Genomic DNA, 17,440 nt, shown 5'->3' on the forward strand with positions numbered 1-17,440 from the left:
CTCTACTATGCGAAAACTATAACTGTTTATAACCTATTAAATGCGTCACATCAAGACTGAAGGAAACTTTTGAATCTTCTTAGAATCTCTTTGAATTATTACCACTGTGAATGTTTTACTCTACGTCTTAGTGTACTTTTGATATTTTGATTAGCGTCATCTATAGTTATTATTAGCTATATCTGTTGTAATCCTACCCTTTCCTATCCTGTCAATCTTATTTTGATTAATTTAATGTGTCTAGACACTAGAGGGAGGTAGAGCGTAAGTAAACGAATCTCACTTTAGAAGCTGGTTCTGCTTTGGTGCTTCACATGATAAGAGTGTCAGGAAAAAGAACGACATAAGTAAATGCTGAGTGTGATGTTTCTTTGGAAGAGTAAAAGGTAAATTAACCCAGTAATAGGTCACAGTGGGCATGTTGTACATGCTGAATCATCATCCTGCCCTACCTTGTTGATCTCCTTTAGGATAAAGAGGCCCCAGGGTCCCTGATGATATTTGCACATTCACAGCATCTTTAAGCCTTGCAAGGTCAGAAATCTTCATCCATAAGCAAAAAGGAAATAAAAATAGTTGCCATTGCTAATAATGTTAATAATACAATATACTGTGTGTAGCATAACTTATGCAGCATGTTATGAATTGTATTTATTGATATGCATTAGTAAGCAATGCTTATTTTGTTTTACATTATGCAAGCACATCAACACAAGATTGCTATTCTTTCAGAAAGTGCTCTGCTTCCCAAGATGGCTTTTTAAACTGAGCATGTTAGACAAATCCTAGTCACTGTTGTGTGGCAATTTATAAAAGCGTGACACAAACCCGTCATTAATTAATAAATCAAAATCAGGGGTATTAGTCATGCTTAAACGTCCATCTGTTAGGAGGCTTATTTTAAAAATTCTAAGGAGTGACCATCTGTTATTATCTGTGATGAATCAAAGAGGGGTCACAGTGTCACAGAACGCATTCAAGCACATGTCACGCATTCAAAGCAACCGAATCCTGCTCTACACGGAGGCTCGTTTCAGTTCTTGAAGCACAGAGCCCCTCCCTGCCTTTTCCCTGAGTCATCTATATTCATATTTACTGCCATTTTAGTGGATATAAAAGGTTGGATACAAAGATTGCCTGTGAAATACTCGCCATCACAATGCCAGGTGCTTCTGGGTGGTTGCCAGGGTGTTGCTATGCAGTTGCTAAGGTGTTCTGACTGTTTTTAGCATGATGCTTTGTAGTTGCTAGGGTGTTGCTTGCTGTCCTACGTCTCTATGATATTCTGGCCTCCAGATTCGGCTTAGGACCCTTCTTCAATTCTTTTTTTTTTTTTTTTTGGTGCTCAGGCAAAAATGTTACACTTACAAAAACAATAGCACACCTCTTTTCAACAAGCTGCACAATTTTAGGTTTTATTCATGTTGTAAATACTTTAGATGTGCTGCTTTAAAGTTTAGGAGCAACTCCCAAGCAATATGAGAAGTAGTAGGCCTAATAGTGATTTTTGCCTAATTATTAGCAAGCACTACTAATTGTTATTATAATAATTAAAACTAGCCTGCACTAAAACTAACCAAACCAAAATGTTATTAATGAGAAAGTGCCAATAAATAAGTGAATAAATAAAAAATTACACTTTGACATAGCTACAATTTATATTTTGGAACTGTCGGGACGGATTTCGCGGGATATTGCATACATACCTCATTCGCCCGTGCGTGTCACGTGTTGCGTGACAATACCATGAAGCTGAAAGTTTGTTGTCAAAACGACCGAGAAAAACTGACAATGGATGGATCATTCAGGTGTGAAACAAAAGAAAAAGTTATTTCTGTGTCTGTACGCTTTGAGCAGAAGCACAGCCAAAACAATATGGGTCTCATTCATTAAGCATATATGCACAAATTTGTGCGTGAAATCTTCGTACGAAAGTTTTCACTAACAAATCATCATTCACCAAAAACATTTGAACTAAAATTTATTCTAAAATTAGGCTACTAAAAAAATCTGGGAACTAGGCCTACGTAAACCACAAAAAGCACTTACTCTGTGAGACCTTATTTAATCGTGATTATTTCATCTTAACACGACTCAATAATTATATAATATTTTATACATTATAAAATTAAATTAATAAATAATGCAATTTAATTTCATCTTAAATATATTTCATCATATACAGTAAGAAAAGTGTAAGAAAAAGCTGCGTTAATAGATTCAGCTGCGAGGTTTCTCTGAATAACGCAGATATAAGCATATGTAGGCCTACATCTAGTTTATGAGAGGTCTGTAATTTGGGTCTGTAGGCCAATAAAAGATGTTTATTGTGTTTGAACTGGTTTTGAGAATGACACACTTGGCATTGCTCGAGGATCTGGTAAAAGCGCATCTGCAGAGAGCGGCATGTGTTTAACAAGGGTGATGAAAGCCCTTATATGGAGATGGTTTGGGCGTGTTTTATGCAAATGACTCATTTAGAATACTCTTCACAGACCGTGATGACGCGTTTTAACGGTCATCAGCATCGTAAATCTTGCAACGTTTTTAATATTTTCTTTTTTTTTTTTTTTTTTAAATGTATGTACATTTATAACACTATACTTAGTATTATATTACATTTGCATCAAATTTAAAAAAAATAGTTAACGCTGCTGTGAGGGTGTTTCTAATACAGCGGCAATGGGAGTTACGGTAAATTTGACATCTTTCTCTCTTCTGACTACCGTTATCAATCTCTATTTTTTTCCTCTTTTTTAAAAATTGTGAAAACTGTTGTTGAGTGTTTCTTTTGATATTTGAGCAAATGGGAACATAAAAGATATATTTAATGTAGCCTATTCTCTCATTCACCGCTATGGAATTTAACTATGACGACTTCCGCTGCACATGTTGTGAACTAGCCGGAGATTATTCGTGAAAAGTTTTCATGTGCTTACAAATAAGTAATAATAAATTAGTGAATGAGACCCAGTGTTATTCAGCAAAACGTATGTTTTTTTTTTTTTTAAACGCTAGAGGGCCAAAAGTTACAGTGTAGCTTTGATAATCAAATTATAAGGGAAAACTTAAGAAACTTTGCACTGAGAAGCAATTAGCAATTAGATGATTGAGAAGCAATAGCAATTAGATGATTCATTCCTATAGTAAGTCATTACATTTTGTACAGTGCTCCCATTAATACTGTAGATAAAATATTATGCATCATAATGATTCAACTACTTATGGGGTCTGTGGCACAGAGCCCAGACTCTGTGTTTGATGGACAGGAATAAAACGATAAGGTAATGGGAGGGAAAGCTTATGCCATCAAAAAGTGCAGGGAACAGCTTCAGTGTCAGCAGCAAAACTGGTCTTTCATCCCCATATATCACCTCCTTCCACAGCACAACCTTTTTCTTCTCCTTAAAACACCGTACAGTCTTTGTAAAGAATGGAATGTGGAGATAGGATGCTAGTTTTATTCCTCTAAAATATTGAAGCAAAATTGATTCCCGTTTTGCACGGTGGGTTTTCCGCACATCATCAATAGCTCTAAACGTTGTGGGGCTTTGCAGATTACGGGGTGACCTCCACGTGCAGCTCAAAGCGCAGTACACATACAGTATCTCAGTAGTTGAGATTGATTTCCCCCGCCTTCTTCACTCTCTTATTCCTTTAGATTCCCCATTGGGTATCTGCTAAAGTGGGAACAAAGTGTTCCACAAGGCCATATTTTTTCCTTTTTTATTCCAAAAAAAGGTTTCGCTGTCTTAACTAGATGCATTTATTCCAACATCAGCTTGCAGACTCTCAATTACATTCAAAAGCCACTTTGAAAAGATTTTCCGTAGCTCAGGTAACTGCATCACTGATTAGGTGTGTATATGCGATCTTTAATCACTTGCTTCCCACTGGGCAATTACACAGCGCATGACTGTAAAACAAACAAACGCAGCCTGTATGCCTTAAGCATTTACAAAAGAACAAAAGGCTGTGTGCAGAAGGAACATGTGATGTTGGAGCACATCACTGCTGCAATGAGAGAAAATTCAGGGCTTGCGGTGTATGATTGACAGCGGATTTCTTTTTAAGTGGAAGACAGTCATCATTGACAATGTCAAGGCTACAGTCTGTTGCTAGGCACAGTCGCTATGTGCTGTATGACACGTTACTATACTTAGAAATGACATAATAAAGCAAAGAAGTGAAGTAACAGAGAAAAGAAGCAAAATAAAGAGTCAGTGACACAGTCTGGTTTTATTTACAGTCATTCTTTAAAAGAAACAGAAATAGAAAAGGCCTATCTAATCAAAACGTAGCACTGAATCCAATGAAAACAACCTGGAAAACTGCTTAAAGCATCTACCATGAGTGTCATTTGTTTTCGAATATCATAATTGACCACTTAATTAACGAGAATGGTTACAGTATATTGTCAAATAAAAGCTATATTTTTGAATTCGTCCGGACCACTTCACAAAGAATTTAAACTAGTTTCTAAATCCATATTTTTATTTACAGTTTTGGTTAGAGCACTGTCATTGTGACATCACATACACTCCTGGGTAGAAGCATCATGCAAGATTTTTTGGAGGATATTCATTTTCATTCAGGTTTCTTTTCAGCTCAATAATTATGATAGTCAAATTTGACATTTAACACTGTCAAGTCTTTTATATGTTTTGATGCAGGGTAAATCTCACATAAGCTTAGACTGTGTCTTGCAAGTATATTGAGAACCAGAATATTTATTTTTTTGCTTAAACTTTGCCCTGTTTATTCTTTATAATAAAGTCTAATCAAGCACCATGTTGAATCAGGATGTATTTACAAATGTCTTAGAAGTCATTCGTACAGCAGCCAGACTGATGTAAGATCTGGAATGGGATCTTTGAGTACTTTAGGCAATCAAGCACCTCCAAGCAATAAGAGTTAAATAGACGAATCTCTTGAAAACATGTCCAGGTCACATTTCACCCCAAAATCCCCAAAAATAAAATAAAAAATGGTCCTAAAAATACTTAATTTTTATCATTAGTAATAAGAGTCTAATGAGAATCACCACTGACAATTTTGGAAACTAATAAAACCATCTGTGGGCAGAGTTGGGCGTAACGCATTACAAGTAACTTGAGTAACGTAATCAGATTACTTTTTCAAGTAACTAGTAATGCAATGCATTACTTTTTCAATTTACAACAAAATATCTAAGTTACTTTTTTCACATTTATTGACGGACAGCTCTCCTGTCCCCATGTTGAGAGAAATAACGTGCTGAGGTGTTGTGTGCGCTGTGTGAACATGATGGTTATTGTAGTTCTAGACTAAATGGAAACATGCATTTACTTATCTCACTTGCACAAAAACATTCAGTATTCCTCAAAATGAATAAAAACAGTGAAATGCAATCTCAGAATTTTATGAAAACCTCTAATAATTAACTATATTAAATTACACAAATATACTTTATGTATTTAATCTCACTTTATTAACCAATGTCTTTGCTGCTGACTTTCAATTATCTAATTCAACCTCACTAATAAGCAAAAATTACTTTTGATTAGATTTAGAAATGAGAGTATTGATCTTCCTTCACCTGTATCCTATTCTTCTTTGATCCAGAATGGCAGCACAGCTGAAAGGTTTGTTGAAAGGTTTATTTGAGCTGCGCCCTCTACTGCACAGGCGTAAATATGCATTTCCTTCAGCCTGAGGCTTATTCTTTTCACTTTTGGTGTAAAAGTGTCTTTACATTTGCCAAAAATAGAACTTTTTTTGTTGTTATTAAATAAACAAACAAGCAAGCCCAGCCCAGGTGAGAAAAAGTAACGCAAAAGTAATGTAATGCATTACTTTTCATAAAAAGTAACTAACACAATTAGTTACTTTTTTAGGGAGTAATGCAATATTGTAATGCATTACTTTTAAAAGTAACTTTCCCCAACACTGTCTGCGGGAGCAGTTTGCCAGATCTGCAATTCATTTTTGAGAAAGTTATTTTTGTTTCGCAACCATGCACTTGTCCTGACAACATTCCATAGTTATACATCCAATCACTTGCATTTCAGACTGGTATTACTGATGACTGATGTTTTGATTATGTTGTTGTGTTAATTTGGATGTAATAAATTCTTTTATTTGAGTTTACTCTGCTGTGTCGCCTTCCCTTCCGCACCATTGAGCCAGGTGTGACATATGGGGGCTTGTCCGGGATCTTAACCCGGGACCTCTCGCACGACTCCAAAAGTCAGCAGCGATTATCGCTGTGAGTTTGAACGCAGGATCAGGAATAGGAGGGACAGGACTGAGCAAAGATGGATGTGTATGACCCTCAAACTCTGGGAATTCTGGTGTTTGGTGGTTTCATTGTGTTCGCCACTATTGGCATTAAGCTCGTTTTAACTTTTTCCATGAAGGAGACATCTTACCAAGAAGCACTGGCCAAACAACAGCAAGACTCAGGCAAGACCCAACCCCAGCACATTGACAAGAAGAAAAAGGCATCTGAAAAGAAAAACAAAACAACCCAAACCCACACAAAACAACTGAATCCTAACAATGTTGCAATATATATATATATCCATATATATTTTCTTCTCATTACCACAATACCATACAGATGTTTTTTTTTTTAGTTCCCAAAATTGTCAATGGTGGTTCTCATTAGATTCTCATTACTGTAATATAGAACTTTTTATATTGTTATTTTTGCATTACAGCAATAAGAATAAGATCTTTGTGCATTACAGTAATATAATAAATATTAGAATTTATGATAAATTATAAATGAATTCCTTGTATTAATAAAAATAAATATAAAATAAAATCTTTTTTTGTTTATACAGCAAAATATATTTTCTCTATATTATGATTTTGGGGATGAAATATAACCTAAATAAATATGTTTTTGAAAGGTTTTGTGAGATATACCCATTCAGGTTTCCTTTCCTAGTGTCATCATTCTTATTGAATCACATTACCCATTCAAACGTCACTCCATATTGAGTCGGATGCACAAAGACTGCAGCGAAGGACTGCAGGGAATTATTTGCCAGTGAGTTCTGGAGAGTGGTGCGGCTAAAATATCTTTATTAATTATCAAAGCCACTTAGCTTTGCCAGTGCAGTTCACAAGGGGTTTGATTAAACACAGCTCAGTCAGACCCTCGGTTTATGTACAGCCGTTCTGGGTGAGAGCAGATTGCCATTTATTGGAATGTTAACAGGATGTCATTTTAGGCACTTTCTCTACACCAAACCGCAGAAATATGTCAACCCCACACAGTTACTAGAATCAGTTCAAGGGAAAAGATAATATACAGTGGAGAAATACATATTTCATCATCCATTATCTGTTGAGGAAGGGGAAAATGCGTTATTCAGCTGTGTTTGGCATGGTAGTTTGACCGAAATGAAGACATTTCACGCTTTCGCGTATCATCCAAGGGCTACAATAGGCGCAGTATTTTAGGCGATTGAAAGTGCAGCATAAAAAGAAACTCTTTTCTTGATATTCATTCAGGAAGCAGGTTACAAATGAAGCCATACAGCACAGCTAAATCCAAGGGAAACACCTGAACAGCTTCAGCATTTTGCGCAATTCTAACCTCTTGCTTAAAAGTTGGGGAACAATTGCATTAAGAAATTATTTAGAGACTCGTTATTCTTGGGTTTCTGTTACTACACAAAACAAAACGCTTTAACCCAAGTAGACTCTTCCACACACCTCCTCGCACATCACATCACTACAAATACTGCATCTCTATCCCTATCCCCCCTCAATATGTACAGGTATATCGAAAAAGAAAGGCCCACTTACACGGCATAACAAATTATTAGTCTACTATAAAAGAGTGAACACTGGCACACATGTTAAAAAAGGCTTAAAATAGAAAGAAGTTACAATTGGTTTTCTAATCATTATCTTGTTAACAAGACTCAACACCGTCTTAAAAAACAACAATATTCACAAGTAACCTTTCGGAGCAAGGACAGTCGCAGTAGGCCAACTGTTACCCCTTCTAAGGTCGGCCTATGTCTAGCTGAAAGATATTAAATACGCAACAGATTTTGACACCTCATGCAAACAAATACGGCTGAATCCCATGGCGACGTCGAACGGATAAACTCATAGGTATTTTTTCGGACTGTCGTTTAACTCCAAAAAATATGAATCTCTTAGCAGCTACTGATTTCTTTATTTGTTTTTGTTTTTTTCTTAACTGTTCTTGGCACTTTCAAGACGAGTACATCCAGGAGAAAGAAGAAAAACTACTTGGGTTGCAATTAAACACCAAAGGTAATCCCAGTGCTTGGAATAAACCTTTGTAAACAACCGGAATAATGACTCTCCACTCCAGTCACCATTTGAAGGACTGTAGGACTAGATAACTAATATTATACTGACTGGTTAATGAACATTCTTTAAGTATGGATGGATTCCGTGAAAGTCAGTCGGACACACTGACACTATATCCATTCGGTCCATTGCACAATTCCAAGTCTTTCTTATTGCAGATCTGTCCGCAGACATCGACGCAATCTGCTCCTCCAATTTGCACTGCTAATGGCTGCAACAAGACGAGAGTCTGCTGAGGGGGTTCGGCCACACGAGGGCTCTCTCGCGCCTGCCGGCAGCGCTCTGGAGGAGGAAGGGCTGGGCGTAGACAAAGAAAATCCACTCTGTTGCTCGAGTCTTTGAGGTTAAAGCGTCAGTTCTGTGTTCCTCCGACAGTCCGTAAGACACTATCATGTTAAGACATTTACGTAGAAAGACAAGTTCAAACATCAGTTCATCATTTTGATTGGTTGATAAGGCAGTTATCCTTTTACTTTGACCTGTGAGAGAAGAAAACAAGTATTAAAGACTGTTCTGAACAGTATAAAAAAGAATGAAATCCAGTGCATGTAATAAAACATAAGATTGACTACTTGATTAAGGTCAGCTGGGTGAAACAAAGCATTTTTTTTGTATACAAAATATTTGGGCACTTAAACAACATTACAAGTGTATGAATGACACTGCATTAGCTAACAAAACATCAAACCAAAAGGCATTCCTATTACCCAAACACAGCACATGCTTTTGTGTGGCAACTTCATTGTACAGTTTGTGTTTAGCGTATAGCATGCAAACGGACTCGGGTTCAAGTCCCATCGTAATATGTGAAAAATAATTAAACCAAGAGAATTTGACAGACAGAAAATGATCATTATGCATTCATTTTTTTTTTTTTTTTTTTGGAAAAAGACCATCTTTGATATTTTTTTAAGGGGAAAAGTCATATTTTGTGTGGCATGAGTTTCAGGTCTCGACTAGACTAACCAGATTTCAACATGAATGGATGATTTCTGCCCGAGTATATTAGGCAAACACTTCTTTACTTACAAAATGTATGCAATTTCATTTAATTAAAGATACATTTGGAATACATCGCTTTTTGGAAAATTCAAATGAGTGCCCCCTCACTGGATGATGATACACTAGATACAGTACTAAATAAAGAAAAAAAAGTATCTGGGCACTTTCTGATTGTCAAATGTTAGTGGAAGATGTTCACTATGATGTGTAGTACACATGAGGTTACACTTATAGTTAATTCTGAGAAAACCTCAAGCATAATTTGTAAAAGCATAATTTTGTTTCTGGTACGCGTTGTAAGGGGAAGACCAAATTACAACAGACTGGGCCATCTGACCAATCAGAGGAGAGTCAGCTCTCAGGAAGGCGATGTTTAGAGAGACAAATCCTTTATCAAACCTTTTCAGACAGAGAAAAGAAGTAAAGCTGTGTTTTTCAACCTTGGATGCATCTAAAACTATTGTAGGAGACCTCCAAAACAAAATGAGGAAGAAAATAGCATGTGATCTATATGTAAGTCTCCAAGTACTTTTTAGAGCCAATGTAGGCCTATTTGTTTTTTGTTTTTTTTTGCATTGTGTTAGAGGGCTTCTGATTTCTATTCATTTCATTTCAGTTTTCTCATGTTGTCTTGCCCTTCTAACTAATTATTAGCTGTGACCTTTTCCACTTTTCATTATTCTATTTTTCTCCACACTGAATCTCAAAACGCACTAAACAACACACACGCATATGCTTTCAGAGAAGCATGCGTAGAAAAACGTCCTCCCTGAAATATCAAAATGTGCCATCTGCTTATGGATGGACCTGCCATTCAAAGCACTCCAATGCATTATGGAAAAGTGAGAGTCTGACATTTACAAAGGCAAGAGACTCATGACGTGACAGAATGATTTAGTCAGCCGGCCATGTAATAAATACAAAACACTGGCTGACAGTGAATATTCAGTGCATCTTCAACAAGACACTTTCACTAAATAAGACTAGGGGAGCACCCGTGGGTACAGAGGGGGTGCGGCTCTTTAAGAGAATAACTAATTTTCTCTGTAGCCTTTCTCTGGATTCTGTGTAATCCTCATTAATCCCAATTTTACAGCATCTGTTCCCCGAAGACGAGGATGGAGTTGAATAAAGCATTGTTACTTTTCAATGATCTAAAAGCCCATGTAATTGCACCTTTGGAAATGTATGGAATAACAAAGTGGCACCAAAAATATTTAATAAAGAAATTCATTACAACAATAATAATAAATGCATCCCAATTACTATTTAACTTTTGAAAAGTAGTATTTTTTTTAAGATTTTTTTATTTTTCAAGGATGCATTAAAGGGGTGGTTCATTGCGATTTCACTTTTTTAACTTTGGTTAGTGTGTAATGTTGCTGCTTGAGCATAAACAGTATCTGCAAAGTTACAGCGCTGAAAGTTTGATGCAAACGGAGATATTGTCTTTTAAAGTTATGGAAGTTTAAAAAACGACCGGTATGGACTACAACAAGCTTCTTCCCGGGTTGGTGACATCATAAGCCCTGCAATTAACATAAACACTGCCCCTGGGAACACGCAAAAAAGTGGACGAGGCCATGTCGCGTGCATACAAGTCTTCTTCCTAGGGACACTGGACTTCGGGAACAATGTTTAAAATTTATGTTTAATTCTGTTCCTGACAATTATAATGCTAATTTAGCTGTCTGTGCTGCACATTTTACGGAAGACAGCTTCCAGAATCTATACGAGTTAATGCTGGATTTGCACAAAGTCTATTATTGAAAGATGGAGCAGTTCCCACTTTAAAAGCAAAAGCTGCTGTTTATGGGCCCCAACCTGTAAGTATGTTTTAGTTTTTTATAAAGTTATATAGTTTCTGGGACGTAAACAAAGACTAACACGGTTTGGCTTCGCTAGCCAGTTAGCTAAATTCTATTTCATACTTCTCCAACAAACGCCTACAAACACCAACAAACTTCTATGTAATCACACCAGCGAACTTCTGTTGGTGTTTGTTGGCATTTCTGTTATCAGTGTACAGCACTGTTTCATCACAGGTTTTATGTTGTGTTGACCCACCTGCTTGTTCATGCTATAAATTAAACAATACCTTTACAAAAATGCTACTCAGTCATGTATTCAGCTACAGTACAGCTTTAATCAGAACACTGTGGGGCAGCAGTAACATTTACAAGTGACAGCATATCTAAACACTTTGACACAAATACAAACAAAAATACTTAACATTTATAAACGCCCATTAAAAGCCGTGCTTACAGAGGTTCTGCTTGACCCTCTTCATCATTACTGCTATCTGGGTCTGATTCGGGCTCAAATTGATACGGCAATATTGACGCCATTATTTACATTTCCACCGAAGCAAAGACTGGACTTTGACCGAAGCACAAGCGACGTTTTCCCGTAATGGTTAGGGGCATGGCGTTTCCGGACAACGTGAATCGTGACAACGTATTCCGGACAGTGAATCACAATACACAGGGCCAGCTAACCAATCTCAGTCCATTGCATATTTCTAAGGGAGGGGCTTCATAGAACCAGGAACTCAACAGAGCGTTTTTAGGAGAAGGGAAACAGCGGTGTAGAATAAAGGTAAAATATATGAAAAATACAGCGTTTTTTTAAAAACGAAACATTAAGACATGTTAAACTGCGCACCATAAACACAATCAAGCCTAGAAAAAAAACAGTAAACCATCCCTTTAAATTGATCAAAAGTGACTTTTACATTGCTAACACTTATGAGAAATACATTTTTACAGCATTTATTAACCTTTGTTAAAGGGGGGGGTATAATGCTATTTCATGTATTCTGACTTATTTGCAATGTTAAAGAGTTGGATTCTCATGCTAAACATGGCCAAAGATTCAAAACATGAGTTGGATGTATGACGGAGTATTTCTGTTCCAAAAATTCTCTTCCAAATCCTCACAGGATTCGGACTTTTTTTTTTCCGAGTAGTGATGTCAACAAGGTCAGAATTCCTTGTACGGGCACTTCTCCCGGAAGGGCGCGCGCGCACACGTGGACCTGAGCGAGAGCGCAAGAGCACACCCATCAACGCGCGTTCGGGTTTGCGGAAGTCGTCAGCAGCGCTGCACGGGTCACAGGACTTCACGAAATCAACAATGTCACCAAAGAAGTGTGTTTTTGGTTGTGAGGGAAAGATAACCTTGCTTCCCAAAGAACCCAGTGTTCAGTGGAGCTGAGAGATTTGCTCTCACGCATTACATTAATGTGCTCTCGATATTTTTTATTAAAATAACCATAGAAACTGATAGTTGCAATCACTTTTTTATTGGTTAAAATGAATGGAGATGAAATGAAATGAAGTGTTTTTCCATGGCTGCTCAAGCCCTCAGGATCGGTGCTTATGGTTTCATAAACAAGGCCCAGTTCTATGCTGGATTTACAGATCGTTTGAAACTGAAAAATGGAGCGGCCACAGCGGTAATGATCCCGGTCATAAGTCGGAGCCACAGGTGGTGAGTAAAACTGCTTCAAATGTCTGTTTTGTTGGCAATAGGCGCCTAAGTGCATATAATGTAAACAACACGAACGTAGTGAATTCATAAATTCATTATTCATCATTCACTATACGCTATATTCATTATAGTGATTCAGAAGTTATCCATGGATAATGCGATGGTGTATTGTGTGTGTTTAAATACAGTTGTTTAGCTGACCACTGAGAGCTTGCAGCCGATCTCTACACAAAAGCTGCGCGTGCTTGTGAAAGCTCGTCACTCCGCTCACACGTCACGCCTCCAGGCGCTTGGCTTTTTTCGGGAAATACTCGGTACAGCGTATGTATCTTTTATAAATATGATTAAACTAAAGACTTTTTGGAGATATGAAGGATGCACTGCTACTCTATAGGTACTCAAGATTAACATGAGATTGGCAGAAACTGTGTGTGATACCCCCCCTTTAATGTTAGTTAATAAAAATATAATTGATTGTTCATGTTAGTTCACAGTTCATTAACTAATGCTAACAGATACGAGTTTAATTTAAAAAATGTAATAGATGTAAAAATGTAGCAATAAAAATTATTAAATGTTTTAGAAGTATTTTTTAGTGTTAGTTCGTGTTAACTAATGTTAATTACTGAAACCTTATTGTAAAATGTTACCATTGTTACATTGTTACAAAAAACATCCATTTCAAATAAATTTTTGATCAAATAAATGCAGCCTTGGTATCTTCTTTAAAAAAATCTTTTGAACGGTAGTGTATACATATATAACGTGTTACCGCAATGTGATTTTTCTGAATTATTTCTTCACAAGCTTCCACAAGGGAAACCTTAATGTGATTTCTCTAGGGACAAACTATAAGTCTGTATTATTGGTAAATCAACTCACTCCCTTGCTATTTAAATCCATATGGGGTCTCCTTTCTGATCGCATGTCACTGGCAGGATTCCAGACAGCTTTTTTCCCCTGTGTCTGGACTGTAGCGCTGGGCAGCTCAGCTGTGTCCTTCCTTCCCTGGAGGATGGCGGGGAATGTTCTGGCTGGTATTTTGCCGTCAGTGTCACTTGTGTGCCAAAACAAGTGACAGGCACATTTGGACCCCCGCCATATGTTTTCACATCAGTTGGGCTGATCTCACCCACAGGCCAAAGATGACTTTAGGGTGAACTAAAGTTTATATATATGTATATATATATATATAATAAAATAAACTCTTATAAGATCAACCTATTATGATTCACTCAGATGTAAAGTTAAAAGCAGTGTTATTTTAGTATCATTGTGATACTAAAACAGTATATATTTTAATTCATTATGTAATTATATATTAACTACATTATATAATTGTAAATTAGTTTTTATTTTTGAATTTTCATTTTTCTTTTTGTTATTTTTTAGTTAAATAATTTTCGGTCTTTTAAAAAGATTTAGAAATTAATTTTAGTAATTTAGTGCTTTTGTCATTTTCATTAGTTTTTTTTTTTTTTTTTTTTTTAAATGTCTAAATAGTTTTTATGCATTTTATTTCAGTTTTAATTATTTTAGTAAATTAAACAATGAAAATGATGAAGTATTTTTAGATTTTATTTCAAGAAATGGTTATATGGTTTTAGAGGCCATTTACACAACACAGTTTACTAAACTAAAAACAGAAAACATTTTACGCAAGCTTTTGGAATCGGGTTTCAAAGTGCAAGTTTTTGAAAACAATGCTGTTATCACAACATTTGTGAAAATGGTGACGTCATGCGCATGCGTATTAGGTGTTCATTTTATAGGCATGTAGTGTTTCTTTACAAAGTGACATCGTCGACTACTGGCCTGGCAGCACAATACAGCGTTTTTAGTCATTTTCGCAGATCCTTGTGAACGAGGATCAATTTTGACAACTTTGGCCCTGTCTCAAATGGCACACTTCATATGCCCTTTCGGTCTTGTGGACTTACAATGGCCTTACAAATGGACTTACAAAAGACCGTAGGGTGTCCCATTTGTCAATTTTAGGTTTCAAAAGGGTGCTCGTGAGTGCCCCTTTTTGGACGATATGTGCCCTTTTTGCCGAGCTACAAGTCTGGACTCATAAGAAGACTGTTGTCCATTATCGTCTGTACACGGAAAAAGTGAAGGAAAATTTTTTCCGTTTTTAGTACACAGTTATCGTGTAAACATTCCCTTAGTTTTAGTCAACTATTGTAACCCTGAATAAAGGTGAAATGTATCATCTCAAATCCCAAATACACCCCCATCTTCCATTGGTTGGACACAGATAGTCACAAACTCATGTCATTGGTTGTGTCAGCATTGCTATGCTGGCTGGTTTAATGTTTTGATGGTGCCTGTATTCACAAGTTTGAGGAAATCAACCTACGAATGGCTTACTTATAGCTGTCTATCCACATTAAAGGTGGACTAATACACTGCTTCTAAATTAGTCGGGCCGACACCAACAACAAACGTCTAACCAATCAACATTAGGGGGCATATGACGGTCGAGGAGAGAGAACGAGCAAAAGGGAGATTTGAAAATAAGAAAAAAAAACTGCAGAACGAGAGATGGGACACTGGGCAAGCGCTTTAGGACCACGTTTATATTAGAAAAGCTTTCCAGCACTGGAGAGAGCTAAGTGGGAAGGCCTGAAAACAGACGTGGAGGCTGCTTTGATCCTGCTTCTCATGTGAGTAACACTGAGTTCTGATTGTCTGGAGCTGCTGTGCTGTTTGCGACTAACAACGAACACTTTGTGTTTACTCTTGTGTACTGTACGTTCATTTTTTGTGCTTCCTTGTCATTCGTTCATCAACTGCGCTTTATTTTTCATGAAGCATTTTGTTGCGCGTCAGCTGTGATAAACAAACATCCACTCTCGTATTGTGTGTGTAACAGTGGCCAGATAGTGAGAGTTGAGCAGGTACACCACTGCGCACTGAGAATGCGGTGTTTAGCGTCATTGTTGGTGCACTCGCCTCGCCTGCCAGCAGTGATTGGGCTGGGGTTCGAGACCGACTTGGAGCAGGCCAGGGTGGTTAGGATTGGAGTGTGCGTTTTGGAGGCGGAGCAATGAAGAGAGGGGTGGGTTTGTTTGGGTTGATTTCAAATATCAACAATGTCCAACAGCGTTGTTCAAAATCTACTTACCGTACCTTTAAAGACATACACTGTCTTCAAGAGTCTTTTTTGTGGATGGGCAGCAGACTAAAATATCAAACAGATCTGCTGCAAAGTTTTATTGCATTTTCATTTTCATTGACTCCTCCAATCCCTCCTTTAGAGTGGTTTGGTCTTCCATCAAAGAGTTGTCTCTATAAAGATCATGGGCCTAAGCTTTGATAGCATTGCTGTCTCACCTCCTGGCATAATGGAGTGCATTGTGGACATAAAAGCTGACTCTATAGAACACAATCACCAATAGATCAGTGTCAATAAGCCAAATCCTCTTAAATCTCCCAACGATCACCCAGTCCCACCTCTGAGCATTCAACTACTTCCTCATAAACATTTAAGCTGCCAACAGAGACTAAGCAAACAGATCACCTCCCCTAATATTGACCTTAGCTATTATCCCAGCCAGACTGACAATGATATTATTTCTTTAGATTTTCCACTAGAGATACTCTTAAGGGTTTTGTTTTGCTCCTGGTCTGTCACAGATCGCCTCTCATAAAAACACTTCAGAGTATGTCCAGCATGTCCAAGAGAGAGTGTTGTGCACCCAGACACAAACACAAACACATGGACTCACTATATGAGAGCACAAGAGTCTACAGACTATAGACTGCTGCACAAAATGGTTGTGTCCTTATACATTACTTACATTTTGCTGTGATAGATAGATCGATAGATCGATACATAGATAGATAGATAGATAGAGTGTTTGTGATACTTACATGTACATTGGTTGTAGTTGCAAATGTGATGTCTTCTGTGGCCCTTGGTAACCGTATGAATCAAACCCTCCTATAAAGTCAACTAAAGAAACGAGAGAGAGAGAGAAAGAGGAAAATGGGGGAAGAAAAAGAAGATTACTAAATGCTTTTAAGGTTGGCATTATGAATAATAAGCACCTTTTGGTTATGTATCCCGTGTGTGTCAGTGTGATAATCATGTGTAGTGGATGATCAGCGACCGGACCCTCTATGAGACTGATATCTATGGAAGCCGGCTTGTGGCACGCTGCCGGTTGGATAATATGATAGGCTAGCATAAGGCAAACTGACAGGATTAGCCCCCCGGCCCCTCTGTGAGGGCCCACCAGCTGTTTCAGGCCCTGGAAGACCCGAGTATCTGGGCTTTCCACAAAGACGCAAAGGTAATAAAGTGTGTGATAAAGATCCAGGCTTTGGAAATCCAAGGCTGTTTCCTAGACCAACGAACACAGGAGATAAGCTGCGGAATTAGCAGAGGGTTTCTCTCGTGCATCCCAAACAGAAGGAGAAAGGAAGACTGGAACGATTATCATTCTGATGATAGATTTTAGGGGGCATATACCTACAAATCCCCTAATCCATGTTGGTCTCATTGTGGAATTAGACCTTTGTCCTGATCAGTGTTATCTGGGGACCCACAGAGGTCAGTCTGAAAGCTTGTGCCAGGAGTTTAAACCAGAGTGTTCAC

The 17,440-nt window shown here is 37.5% G+C and overlaps 1 protein-coding gene across 1 annotated transcript in view; it reads right to left on the reverse strand.

The window, feature by feature from the left end:
- Positions 1–4,220: 4,220 nt before the first annotated feature.
- The window catches only part of nkain2 (sodium/potassium transporting ATPase interacting 2), a 166,755-nt gene continuing 153,535 nt past the window's right edge, over positions 4,221–17,440 (reverse strand). Inside the window, exons 6-7 of the mRNA XM_051876236.1 lie at positions 16,714–16,795; positions 4,221–8,819 (exon numbers count right to left, since the gene is read on the reverse strand). Of these exons, the coding sequence (XP_051732196.1) occupies positions 8,810–8,819; positions 16,714–16,795 (92 nt within the window). The 3' untranslated portion in view covers positions 4,221–8,809. The remainder of the gene's footprint in view (positions 8,820–16,713; positions 16,796–17,440) is intronic.

Source organism: Ctenopharyngodon idella, chromosome 20 (genome assembly GCF_019924925.1).
Source record: "Ctenopharyngodon idella isolate HZGC_01 chromosome 20, HZGC01, whole genome shotgun sequence".
NCBI lineage: Eukaryota > Metazoa > Chordata > Actinopteri > Cypriniformes > Xenocyprididae > Ctenopharyngodon > Ctenopharyngodon idella.